This window comes from Lethenteron reissneri, chromosome 26 (genome assembly GCF_015708825.2).
Source record: "Lethenteron reissneri isolate LAM-NWPU_2019-01 chromosome 26, ASM1570882v1, whole genome shotgun sequence".
Taxonomy (NCBI): Eukaryota; Metazoa; Chordata; class Hyperoartia; order Petromyzontiformes; family Petromyzontidae; genus Lethenteron; species Lethenteron reissneri.
In genome coordinates, this window is record NC_083804.1 from 4240304 (window position 1) to 4254186 (window position 13883).

The 13883-nt window shown below is 53.2% G+C and overlaps 1 protein-coding gene across 2 annotated transcripts in view; it reads right to left on the bottom strand.

Annotated features, from left to right (window-relative positions):
* Positions 1-11869, bottom strand: part of LOC133347524 (LIM domain only protein 3-like) — a 36576-nt gene extending 24707 nt beyond the window's left edge. The window contains exon 1 of one of the 2 annotated variants that reach the window (XM_061559855.1): positions 11339-11869. Coding sequence is in view for 1 of the 2 variants with exons in the window: in XM_061559854.1 (XP_061415838.1) it covers positions 1964-1979 (16 nt within the window). In the remaining variant the exon portion in view is untranslated. Of the gene's footprint in view, positions 1-1963; positions 2987-11338 lie in introns of those variants that run through there. The other variant, XM_061559854.1, reaches the window with a different exon arrangement.
* Positions 11870-13883: the final 2014 nt, after the last annotated feature.

The window sequence follows — 13883 nt, forward strand, 5'->3', positions numbered from 1 at the left end:
CAATTGCGATCCAAATCGTAGAGTCGTCTTTTTCGTCTTCTTCAATCTAAGCGTCATCTCTCGTTTGGGAATTCTCGTAATTAACGCGGCAGCTCAAGCTTTAAAACGAAAAAGGAAACAGAGGAGGAAGGGGGAAAAAGGCAGCCCCCACCCCCCAACGCAGGCATCGTCAGATTGCTTCCTTCTAATCACGGCTCGTCCTTAATTAGGACTCGGTGAGGTCGCGACTTCTGGACGGCTATGATTAGGGTGCTGGTGGTGCTGGTGGTGGTGGGTGCTGTCATGATTTAAGGGGCACCTCTAACCCTTACCCCAACCCCTCCCCCCGCCCCATCTAACCTTTAACCCCTCAAGCCCGAAACCCCATCGCTAATGCTCACAAGCAATTCTATCCGTAACTTGAACTGTAACCCCAATGCATATAACCCTTCACCCTTAAACCCCCAATCCCGTAGCCTCTACGCTGATCGTTACGCTTGACAATGATTGTAGTCACACTTGCCGAGGCCTAAACCCATCGGACTAACCTCAGACACCACAGCGTCTCCATGAATGCTAAACTCTGAGGCCGAAATCCTAAACGCAAACGTCCACTCACATTGCAATAGCCTAACGTGACACTCGAAACTAAATATTGACTCGAGCTCGAAATCTTACGTAGACTCTGACAATAAGTCATAAGACTTGAACCCAAACTCGTGCATCTATAACGGTACCAAAATGTAATCGTCACCCAGAGCCTAACTTTTAACAATACTGTAATTTTCATTCAAACTTTAATACCGCTGTGGTTGATCATATATAAGGCGAGGTTGATGGAAAGAATCTAGCCATCACTCAAGCACAACTAACAACCACGACCCAGCAACTATAACCACCACTCAATTGTAACTGTAACCACAGCCCAGCCACTCCTGTAACCACCACTCACTCAGTCACACATTGAAACAGCACTCACTCAGCCACACATTTACTCTAACCACGACACAACCATCCCTGTAATCACCACCCATCATTGACACAGAGCATTCGACTAAACATGCACATGTCGTGAGTACTGTGTGCATACTATGTATATGCAGTACTGTTTGTAATCTGTGTGATGTAAGTACTGTAGTGTGTGTGTCGTCTGGACTGTTCGTATGCTCTCTACCGCATGTGTACTGCGTGTTTGCACTGTGGCACTGTGCATCGTATGTAATTTATGCTTGTGTACTGGGTATGTACTGTGCCAATGTACTGTTGTGTACAATGTGTGCGTGTGTGCACTGCTATGCATGTATTGTATGTGTGTTGCATGTAGTGTATATGGTTTGTGTATGTGTACTGCCAGTATGTACTGCCTATGTGCACTGTATGCAGTGTATTCGTACTGTGAACATGTATATGTGTACCGTGTGTGTGTACGATGTGTGTAGTGTGTGTGTGCACGTGTACTCTGTGAGTGTGTGTACTGTGTGTATTGCCTATGTGTAATGTATGCACAGTGTATTCGTACTGTGAACATGTATATGTGTACTGTGTGTGTGTGTACGGTGTGTGTAGTGTGTGTATATGCACTCTGTGTGTGCTCTGTGTGTGTACTGCGTGTCTGTATGTGTGTAGTGTGTATATGTGTGTGCTCTGTGTGTACTGTGTGTACTGTGTGTGTACTGTGTGTGTGTGTACGGTGGGTGTAGTGTGTATATGTGTGTACTGTGTGTGTACTGCGTGTGTGTATGTGTGTAGTGTGTATATGTGTCTGTGCTGTGTGTGCTGTGTGTGTACTGTGTTTGTGTGTATGGTGTGTGTAGTGTGTATGTGCACGTGTGCTCTGTGTGTATGTGTGTACGGAGTGTGTAGTGTGTATGTGCACGTGTGTACTGTGTGTACTGTGTGTAGTGTGTGTATATACGTGTGCTCTGTGTGTGTACTGCGTGTTCAACTCGGACGCGGTCACACAGGAGACACCGACCTCACTGACCTGTCATGTCCAGCATCACAGGGAGACTGCGAAGTGATGAGAGGGAGGGGGGGGAGAGAAAGCGGCACGGAGCGTTGAAGGCGAGAGGGGGGAGATGTATGGAGAGAGAGATATGGGGAGAAGGGAGATTTGAAGAGAAAGAGAGAGGGAGAGAAACAAAATGCGTTGGAGAGAAAGTGAAAGAGATTATGCCACGAAATAATGATAACGAGGTTACACCCGGAGAGAGAGAGAGAGAGTCACCGGTAGTGTGGATTTGTGGACAATAAGGAAACACGCGGATACAAACTATGAGACGAAGGGAGACAGCCTGGGACACACACAGAGAGACACACACACAGAGAGAGACACACACACAGAGACACACACATAAATAAGGAGGGAGACGGGCACAAAGAGGCAGACTGAGTGACAGAGACACCGGGGTGATGACTCGAGACAGCACGAGGCAGAGTGACGGCCACCGCGAGCTTGCGGACAGATCGAGAGACAAAGCGACGTAGGGACAGAATCAGGGACAGGGAGAGAGAGAGAGAGGGAACGAGAGGCTGGGCTGATCTCTTAGAGCGAGAGAGAGAGTGGAGAGAGGAGGGGGAGAGGAGGGAGAGAGGGGAGAGCGCGCTGGAGGGGTTTGGAGAAGAGATTCCCCCAGCGTCCACGATTCACGCACAAACGCGGAACTCCTCGTGCGTCGATCTCGCCCTGTGAGTGTGGGTGTCAGTGTGGGTGATGTGTGTCAGTGTGTCAGTGTGGGTGTGTGTCAGTGTGTGTGTCAGTGTGGGTGTGTCAGTGTGGGTGTCAGTGTGTGTGTGTCACACGCTCTCCACCCACACGCACCCTGCCAGTGTGGGTGTCAGTGTGTGTGTGTCACACGCTCTCCACCCACACGCACTCTCACCCTGCCAGTGTGTCAGTGTGTGTCACACGCTCTCCACCCACACGCACCCTGCCAGTGTGGGTGTCAGTGTGTGTGTCAGTGTGTGTGTGTCAAACGCTCTCCACCCACGCGCACTCTCACCCTGCCAGTGTGGGTGTCAGTGTGTGTGTGTCACACGCTCTCCACCCACACGCACTCTCACCCTGCCAGTGTGGGTGTCAGTGTGTGTCACACGCTCTCCACCCACCCACCCACACGCACTCTCTCTCTCTCTCTGCCTACGCCACTCACTCTCCGCAAGCGGGACAATGGAAGAAGAGGAGGAGGAGGAGACACGGATGGGGCTCGGGTTCTCTGACGCTGCCCCATTGACTCTTCGCTAATTAATGAGATTCAATGCCCCACAAGCACCCACCCACCCCACCCACCCCACCCCAACCTCCTAAACCCCAACCTCCTAAACCCCACTGCGATCCCTCTCACTCCCTCCCCCCCTCTCTCCCCGTCGAGTCGCTACTGCTCTTTTCATTGCCGCTTTCTCTTCTTTTCTCTCCTTTATTCTTCCTCTTTGTCTGCATCCCTCCTCCTCCTCAACCCTGACTTTCTCTCCCCCTCCTCCTCCCCTCGTTCACTCCCCCACACCAAGCCACTGCCTGCGAACTTTTTACTTTAACTCCCGCTCGCTCGCTTTCTCTCTCTTTTTTACGATCAGTGGAAACAAGAAGATGATCGGTGTAGTCGGCACTTTGCTTCGTTCATCATTTCGTTTTTTTTATGCTTTGCTTTGTGTAAACCATCCCCCCCACCCCTTTTAAATGAGAGATTTCGCAATAGATGTCACGCTCTGCTCTCCTTACCCCTTCTCCCTCTATCTACCCCCTCTCTCTCTCTCTGTACCCCCTCTCTCCCTACTCCATGTCTATGTTCCCCCTATATTTTCTATGTAATATTTGTAGTATTATAATATTTTTTTATACAAGTGCTGCTCTCTCTCTCAATTCCCTGTCTCTTCCGCTATCTCTCTCCTCCTTATCTCTCACCCTTGCTCTCCCTGTGTGTCTCTCTCTCCCGTTTTCCCCGTGGACGGCACCCTAGTGTTCACCTTCTGAAGCGCTCGCTCGTCAACGTGGCGTGCGCGATGACCACCACAACCACCACCACCACGTGGCTTTTACTTCGTGTTGTGAGCGGTGCTATTAGCGCCACAGCGCGTGGCTTTGTGGCGTTTATTTTCATTTGTTTGCTGGTGATTTTGTGTATTTTATATCGAAATCGCCTCCAGTGCTGTTGCTGCTGGCGGCAATAAAAGTTGTTTAAAAGTCAAAAGTCTCTCTCGTTTCCATCCCTTCCGATGAATGTCACGTCTCTTCGTTCTCTCACGACTGATGTCTGCACCTCTCTCTCTCTCATTCCCTCTCGTTATCCCTCCTCGTTTTTCCTTTGCCTCCCACTCTCTCTATCTCCCTCAGTTTACTTTGACTTTTACTCTTTCACTTTATCATTCCCCAAATCATCATCAGCCATGATCGATCTACTGCTGAATGAGAGCTTCGTGAGAGTTGTGTTTGACCATACGGAGAGCACAGACGTTGGGCCATAGAAGTACAGTACAGTGCTAAACAGGGTGGTCCAGATGTCTTGTGTAGTTAAACTATACGTGAAAAAATATTTACGTTGTAGAGAATTAAATGGGGGTCACGAGGCGTCTGGACCACCCCTCATCATCAGGATGAAACCTTCACCATGAGGTGTAAACTCAAGAGACACGGGCGGGTCTCGTTTGCGAGCGTGACCCGGGGGGCATGACGTCTGCTGGCAGTAAGGGGCCGTCCATAAATGACGTCACGCGATTTTTGACAATTTTTGACCCCCCCCCCCCCCCATCGTCACACGGCGTCACGAAAAGTCAGACCCCCCCCCCCTCAAATATGACGTCACAAAGCTCTGCCACCCCCCCCCCCCCTCTATGTATCTTGGTGATATCTGTCTGCTTATATGTCTGTCTATGGTTTTCTGGTTAGATATTTTGTTGCTATTTCATTTATACCTGATGATGATTGCTTGTGTTGCAATCGAAACGTCGTATGTTATTATTTAATTTATGATTTTATCTTTAAACGTGACTTTACCGAAAGAACCAACGAGGAACAATGGCACATACTCTTGCGAGTGACGTCAAGATGATCTTTAACGTGTCCACTGTGAGTGAAGCAGAGTGCGCGTTAGTATTAGAAGTAGTAGTTTCATGGTTAAGGCACACGCAGTATTAACCAGGGCGGCAGCTGGATTCGATCCGTGAACCTCTGCAATTCGAGGCGAACCCGCTGGGGCAACGTCAGCGCCCTTAATCTGTTATCACAATCGGGCACATTCCTGGCGATTGGTAGAAGCGATACGGTTAGGAAAATAATGATGCTAAAGTACTGACTTTACCAACGTGTCTGGCGTGCGCTTACCGGCTCCGAGTGGACATTCCATGTTTCCTGCCCTTAAACCAAGATAGATCCACATTTTTTTTGTTTTGTTTTAACCTACTGATGACTTCCCACACACCGAGATGGTACAGGCACAGCTCGTTTCAGCAAGCCCCGAAGGACAGCGGGCGATGTTGAGTGCGCGTAGCGTGTGCCGCCCAAGTCACTCGCTTGGGGGTGATGCAGAGTCGATGCCCATGGCAAGTACACGCCGCCTTGTGGCAACTCACGCATTCAGTGTCTGCGTAGTTTTTTATTTGTTGTCTTACCGATGTGGCCCACGGTGGTTGCTCTAAATGTTTATTTAGTGTTATGTATTATATGGGGGAGTTTTTTCTTTCTCTCTCTCTCTCCGTCAAACTAGGACCCGTGCATACACAATAGAGTCATTGCCTACAAGTGAAGGGGTTGGGCAGATTGGGTGAGTCGGTGGGTGGGTGGCGATTTGGGTGGGTGAATGGGTTGGTGAGTAGGTGAGTGGGTGGGTGAATGGGTTGGTGAGTGGGTAGGTTAATGGGTTGGTGAGTAGGTGAGTGGGTGGGTGAATGAGTTGGTGGGTAGGTGAGTGGGTGGTTGAATGGTTTGGTAAGTAGGTGAGTGGGTGGGTGAATGGGTTCGTGAGTAGGTGAGTGGGTGGGTGAATTGTTTGGTGAGTAGGTGAGTGGGTGGGTGAATGGGTTGGTGAGTAGGTGAGTGGGTGGGTGAATGGGTTGGTGGGTAAGTGAGTGGGTGGGTGAATGGGTTGGTGAGTAGGTGAGTGGGTGGGTGGGTGAATGGGTTGGTGAGTAGGTGAGTGGGTGGGTGAATGGGTTGGTGGGTAAGTGAGTGGGTGGGTGAATGGGTTGGTGAGTAGGTGAGTAGGTGAATGAGTAAATGGGTGATGGAGTGGGTGATTGGGTGGATGTATCCGGCATTCACGAACTGAATGGAGAAACCACGCAGAACTAAACCACTTCATAATTGCTCTTCATTGGCCCTAACACAATTACATCATCATCAAATCCCCGCACCTCCGATGAAGCACGGTTCGCTACCTGCGAAAGAAGTTCAACACACGTACATATCGTTCCCGACTTGGATATAACGTCGAATGCCCCATCTGCCGGGCCGACCCGCATTGCACCTGACGCACCTGTGATACATCGATCATTCTTGCTGTCATCTTCCTGAATGAAGACCTCCCCAAGCCACCCCTTAATCTCTCACGGTCCTATGTGGTCCAACAATCCACCGTATGTACGAGAATGATTCAAACGAGGATAAAGTCCTTATTAACGTAGTTGTGTTCGTTTGAATTTTGGTCTATATGTTTTTTTGAATTCGTATTTCACATAAAAAAAACCGAACTGAATGAAATGACCTCGGGGTCAATAACGGTGAATTAATTGACATCATCGGACACGGGTGAGTCGCGGTCAAACAAATCAAGGAAAGAAATGCAATACTGTACAGGGCGGTCCAGGTGTCTCGTGACCCCTAATCATTTGACCCCTAATCAATTGACTCCTAACATTTTTTTTCCTTTGCATTTTTATTTGTTTTAAATAGACCTTACTTTAAAAACAACATATATTAAGTTTGAGATAATTATATGGGGGTTAGAAGCCATGTGGACCACCCTGTATACCAAAGAGGGTGGGGAGGGGCATTCCAGAACGATAAAATCGCCCTCTTCATGATGCACGCTCCCTCGTCGTATCATCACCCCCCCCCCGCCTCCAGAACTGCAATGGAAAATGCTAGAAATGTCCGAGCATCAGGTAACCGGGTGATGGGATTCGTAAGGAAGATGTTAACCACCTCGCCTGGTACGCAGGAGGTCGTGGGTTCCATCCCGACCCTGACGCCTGCTGCTGTATATTTGGAGTTTGCGTGTCTCTCTCTCTCCCCGTGGTCGCGTGGATTTTTCTCCGGGTTCTCCGGTTTTCCCCTCCTCCACATTTAGAATCAACACCGCCACGCGTCTAGAGTCTGTGGCCGCTTTCTTTGAGCTACCATTCGTGACAGCCGGGCCGCTTCTGCAAAAAGAGCCACGGAGCTCAGCTGGGCCCTCACCTGGTCAAATAAATATATAAATAAATATAAAAATGGTTTAGTAACGAGGGAGGGAGGACGCGACTTGAGGGAGAGAGACACAGAGAGAGAGAGAGGGTGGGGGAGCAGGAGGCCAAACGGGCAGACGCGCGGCGCTAACGAGAACCAATTACACTTAATTACTCCTCGGCGCACTTCGATCGCAACGTGCGCTCAAGATTGGTGCCTCCACACACCGCACCCCCCATCCTACTCCTACTGATGTCAACACTGGGCGCCGTGGGATTGGGGGGTGGGGAGAGGTGAGTGGGGAGAGGTGAGTGGGGGGGGTGAGTGGGGGGGGTGAGTGGGGGGGGTGAGTGGGGGGGGAGAGGTGAGTGGGGGGTGGGGAGTGGGGGCGAGGTGAATGAGGGGTGGGCCGAGGTGAGTGGGGGGGGTGGTGAGTGGGGTGTGGGGAGAGGTGAGTGGGGGGGGAGGGGTGAGTGGGGGGTGGGGAGAGGTGAGTGGGGGGTGGGGAGTGGGGGCGAGGTGAATGAGGGGTGGGCCGAGGTGAGTGGGGGGGGGTGGTGAGTGGGGTGTGGGGAGAGGTGAGTGGGGGGGGAGGGGTGAGTGGGGGGTGGGGAGAGGTGAGTGGGGGGTGGTGAGTGGGAGGTGGAGAGTGGGGGGTGGGGAGAGGCGAGTGGGGGGTGGTGAGTGGGGGTGGGGAGAGGTGAGTTGGAGGTGGGGAGGGGTGAGTGGGGGGGGGGAGAGGTGAGTGGGGGGGTGGGGAGTGGGGGGGGAGCGAGGTGAGTGAGGGAGGGAGCGAGGTGAGTGAGAGGTGAGTGGGGGGTGGAGAGGGGTGAGTGGGGGGTGGTGAGTGGGGGATGGGCTGGGGGCTGTTAGGAGCGAGTCGGATGTCGGGTGGGGAACGGTAGTGTTGTGGTTAGCGCGCTGCGCTATGAACCGTGCGACGCGGGTTCGACGATTATCCGAACCGGTCCTGGGCCTCCCCTAGGTCGACTCAGCCTCAAACGAGGACACGTTGCGGCGTGTAAACATCGCCACGGTGGAGGTCTCTCTCGACGTGCGGTGGCGTGTGATGTGTGGAGCCTGCTGGGTGGGCGAGGGGGGGCCGCTGGTGTTGTGATTCATCGCAAGTGGCCGAGCGTCCGTCCGGGCGACAGCAAATGAGGACGCTGGACCGGAGATAATTGAATGATAAAAGTGCGCAGACAGCGGAGTCAGTCACCGTGTGGAGTCACCCCGCCTTCGTCCCCCTTCTCAACCACGTGCATCCACTTCCTCGGCACGCTCAGCGAGGTCATCGTCTACGTCGGCCATGCTCAATCCACTGCTTGCACGAAAGCCCTCTCCCCCCCGTGTCGCCTCTCGCGATCGCACGATGCGACGACGCGCCGGGCACCTCAGCGCACCAGCTGATCCGTGTCACTGCCGCTCCATCTCCCCGGCGAGTGACTTTCCCCCCCGGACGAGTGCCATTCGTCGGCCGCAACTCCGTCGTTTGCCCATCGAGGGCCACGTCGCGCTCAGCAAAGGTGCCCCCCCCATCCACCAGGACGTGCCGTGCCCATCCACGCAACCCCCACGCCTGGTGGTCAAAGCTACGAGTTGGGGGATCCCCTTGACGACCGCCACGAGGTTTGTTTTCGACAGCAGCCCCTGCAGCGTTAGATGTTCGAGACCGTGAGCCCAATGATCGTGATGAGGCAGGATGAGCCGCGTTATGCGATAGCCCTCGGTGCGACCGTGCGAGTCAAATCGAATATTGGGGCCCCATCTGACCGTTTGCCGTACCCCCTGACTATCGATTTATTTGATTACAGTATGGTGCTGTATTATAATCGTTAACAAGAACCCTACCGCAAGTTTATACTGTTAGTATATTATTATAATTTTTACTGAATAAACGTTCCTAAACTTTAATGTGCTCAATATTTTAAACTTGTGTTGTGGGCAGCCCAGGACACAAGCCAACACTGCCAACACAAGTGGCAACCCGAGTTCGATTCCCGCTCACGAATTCTATGGGCCTCCCCTAGGTTGACTCGGCCTTAAACGAGTGCCCGTTGCGGTGCGTAAAAGATCATCACGAGGGAGACAAAGACGGCCAGGCGTGATGCTGACCAAGCCCCATCCTTTTTGTGTGCCGTGCCGGCTTTCATTGGTGCTCGCTAACAATTTAAATTAGTATTTACAGTCTGTTAAAGGCTATGGGGGGGGGGGTGTTTTTGTACGTGTGTACTTACTCACATTATATATGTACGAGAGAGTGCGTTCAACAAGTATGGCTTTTAATGATAATAATAATGATCGAACTTATGTTAGTGCAATTACGGTAAGACAATGCGCGTGACCCTAATGCCCTATGCGCATGCCTAATGGGCCATTATTTTGCTACTCACGTGCATGCTAATTATAGGGCGGTGACGTGTCCCAGCGGTAACGCGTTCGCCTCTGCCCGGGAGAGGTTCGAATTCCAACAGCCGCCCAGGTTAATACTGCGGATGTGATATTTTTTTGCGGAAGTTCACGGTTTCAATTCCAGCGGCCGCCCCGATTAATACTGCGTGACGGGTTGACCATAACATACAACACGCTTCACAGTTGGCGTTACAGCTCAAGTAGCGGTCGTTTGCAAGCGCAGGGCCGTTGTGTGCCGGCGTCATGGTAAGAAACAAAAATATTCCAAATTAGAAAAATGACATCGCAACCATACTCTTAAGCGTGATAACACATCGCAGTCGTCGCTGCCTTCTGCGAAAACTTTAAAACTGTTTTTATTTTACCAGGCAAAGCCCATTGAGCAATCTAACTTTTTTTAAGAAGCGTCCTGGCCACAAATGACAGCTGAACCAAGTGGCTTATCACGTGGAAATGTGTAGCAGCAGTCAAATACTGTAAACGCACGTTTCTAAATCTGGACGGAAATACTGGAAGAAAATCCACACAACCACCAGGGGAACGTGCAAACTCCAAAGATACAACAGGTGTCAGGGTCGGGATCGAACTCACGACCTCCTGCATACCAGGCGAGGAAGTTAACATCTCGCCACCGTGGCACGCTTGGCAGGACCCTCTTGAAAAAATAGTCATGCGACTCAGCGAGTCTTTTCTGGCCAAGCTCAGCGTCAAAATAATGTTATCACGACGTGTGCGTGTGTCACATCACCCGTGGGGAGCGGTAGTTTAGTGGTTAGCGCTCTGCGCTACGACCCTAGTTCGAATCCCGCTCACGACCAACACCGGTGACGATTATTTAAACCTTTCCTGGGCTTCCTCTAGGTCGACTCAGCCGCAAATGGGTACCTGGTGCGGCGCGTAAAAAAACATCGTCACAAGGGAGACAAAGGCGGTCGGGCGTGGTGCTGGTCACCCGTTCCGGCCTTCATAGGTGCTCGCTAAAAGCACTTGCCCCAACAGTCTGTTGAGGCTATACGGGGGATCTTTGTCTTTGTCGCATCATCCCATCCGTAGGACGTGCTGCCAGCTATGCATTTCATCCCGCTTTCTCAGTCAGCCAGCCAGTAGTCACTGCACTTAGTCGGGTAACTTTCCTCGTACAAGGTCCGACGAGGGCTCATTCTGACCTGCAAAAAAAACCAAACCAAGGACCTTTGACCCAGGCAATAAACTTAAAAACAATCCGTCACCAAACGCTGAACGAGTCGCGTGCTGCCGAGCAGGACGGAGCGAAGCTTGCTGCCCTGACGACGCCTCGTGCCGTGACGTCGCCTTCACAGCCAGCCCATGTAGTCCGTCACATGTCCTTGGTGAGGGTCTGGTGAGTGGCATCTGGTGAGTGAAAGTGGCTGGTGAGTGATGGGTGAGCGTTGAGTCTCCGTCGATTTGTGAGTGTACTGGTGTGTCTGGTCTGTGTGCGTACACTGTGTGCGTAGACTCTGTGCGTGCGCACTGTGTGTGTGTGCACTGTGTGTGTACACTCTGTGCGTGTACACTGTGTGCGTGCACTATGAGACACGTGCTCTTTACCTGCGGGGGTGAACAGGGCGCACGGCGGAGGCGCTGGTGCCGCACGAAAACAAATCCCAGCAGATCCGACTCCTCGGCGACTCCCAGCGACTCCCCGACTCTCTCCCTGTGTGTCTCTCTCTCTCTGCGTGTCGCACTAAACCTATCTCTGTGCATGTATCGCTCTCTCTCTCTCTCGCGGTGTATCTCTCTGACTCTATTGTGTCTCACTGAATCGATCACTCAGTGTCTCTGTGTGCGTGTCTTCATCTCTCTCTTTGTCTCGATCGGAGCCTATGTCTCTCGGAATCTACGTCTCACTCTGACTCTACGTGCCTCTCTGAATCTATATTTGCGTCTCTCTCCGACTCCCGCTGTGCGTGTCTCTGTCTGTCAATCGGTGGCCGTCTCTCGCGGTACGCTGCCTGTCTTCCGCCGTGTGTGTGTGTGTGCGTGTCTCTCTCCCTCGGTGTCTCTCTGTGTGACACCGTCAGTGGCTCTGCGTGTCTCTCATCCGACAGCAGCGCGCGCGTTTTAAGCCGGGCGAGTGAATTCTCCAGGGTTCGGGCTCCGTGAATGCGTCTGTCGCTCCCCCCTCATCCCCCCCTCCTCCTCCTCCCGCGATACCCCAGACTCCACCCCCTCTCTGTGCCCCCCCCCCCTCTCTCTGTGCTCCCCCCCTCTCTCTGCGCTCCACCCCTCTCTCTGCGCCCCCCCCCCCTCTCTCTCTCTGCGCTCCCCTATTCTCGCCTGCACTCCCATACTCCATCCATCCCACCGCTACCTTAACCGCTGATGCACTCACAAGATCCTCCCTTTCCACACCGTGTACTCCCCTCCCCTTCTCACGCTCTCCCTAACCACCTACGACTCCCCTAACCAACTCCCCTACACAAACACTCACACTCTCTCTCGCTCTCTCTCCTCACTCCTAAACACTCCCCCACTCTCTACGCCTCTCCCTCCTGCACTCCTCGGCTCGCGAACATTCCTGAGAAACACTCCCTCCTCTCTCCCGCACTCCCTACTACACCCTTCACGTATCCCTCCTGCCCCCTCCACCATCACCACCACCAAAGACAGAGATCCCCCGTGTAGCCTGTAACAGACTGTTGGGGCAAGTGCTGTTAGCGAGTAGCAGCACCTGTGAAGGCCGCGAGGGCTTACGCGAGGTCGTGGGGTGGCCAGCACCACCACGCCCGACCGCCTGGGGGTCTCCGTCGTGAGCGGCGATGTTCGCGCACCGCACGAGGGAACTCGTTGCGGCCGAGTCGACCTAGAGGGAGATCCAGGACGGGTTCACAGAACATGAATTAATAATGAATCGGTGTAAACATCTCCATCGCAGGGCGGGTTCCCCCGTCTGCATCGCAACCAGCAACGCAGCAGCAGCAACAAAAAGAGTTTCGAGACTCAAATTGACTCTTGCGGATAAATGACGGGCGGCGTTTAATTCATTGCGTGGAAACACGCGGCACGCGTACAGCTGTTGTTGTTCTGTCTGCATAGAGGTGGGGGGGGGCACACCCACCCCCACAACCCCCCTTGCCCCACACAACCCCCCTTGCCCCCCACCCTTAGCACCCACCCCCTTGCCCCCCACCCCTCTTGCCCCCCACCCCTCTTGCCCCCCACCCCTCTTGCCCCCCACCCCCTTGCTCTCCACCCCCACCACCCACCCCCTTGTCTCCCACCCCCTTGCCCCCCACCACCTTGCCCCCCACCACCCATCCCTTCCCTTGCCCCCACCCCCCTTTGCCCCCCTTGCACCCCCACCACCCACCTCCTCCTTCCCCCTTGGACACGTGGTGTCGCGCTGCGCGCGCCCGTCTAATGGAACTCATTAGCGCGCCCTGTGCAGATGCTCCCTAAACATAATTGATCCTGGGTCTGCGCTAGAAGGACGTCAGCCCAATTCCCCAGCCCCCAATTATACGCGGGTAATTAGGTCCCCAACCTCCTATCTAATTCGTTTGCCCTTCCAACATCCCGAAATATCAAAGTTCCTCCTCCTCGTCGCCTCCCTCCCAACGCAACACGCGCGCCCCTGCGCACACTTCTTTCAATAACGGAAAATAGCTACACACACTTAAACTCAAAAACAAAGACAAAGATCCCCCCCGCGCCCCCCGTATAGCCTCAGCAGACTGTTGGGGCAAGTGCTTTTAGCGAGCACCTATACAGGCCGACACGACGCACGAGGGATTGGGTTGGCGAACACCACGCCCGGCCGCCTTTGTCTCATTTGAGGCTGAGTCGACCTAGGGGAGGCCCAGAACAGGTGCAAATAATCGTCACCGGTGTTGGCCGTGAGCGAGAATCGAACTCGTGTCGCCAGGTTCGTAGCGCAGCGCGCTAATCGCTTACACTACCGCTCCCCACATATTCACGACACACACGTTCACACACACACACATTCACGACACACACGTTCACACACACACATTCACGACACACACGTTCACACACATTCACTCCAGATTTGCACACACACACTCACGTTCTCACACAACAACAACAACCGCCATTCGCCACTAAGTGGCGGTGACGTCACCATGACACTTGT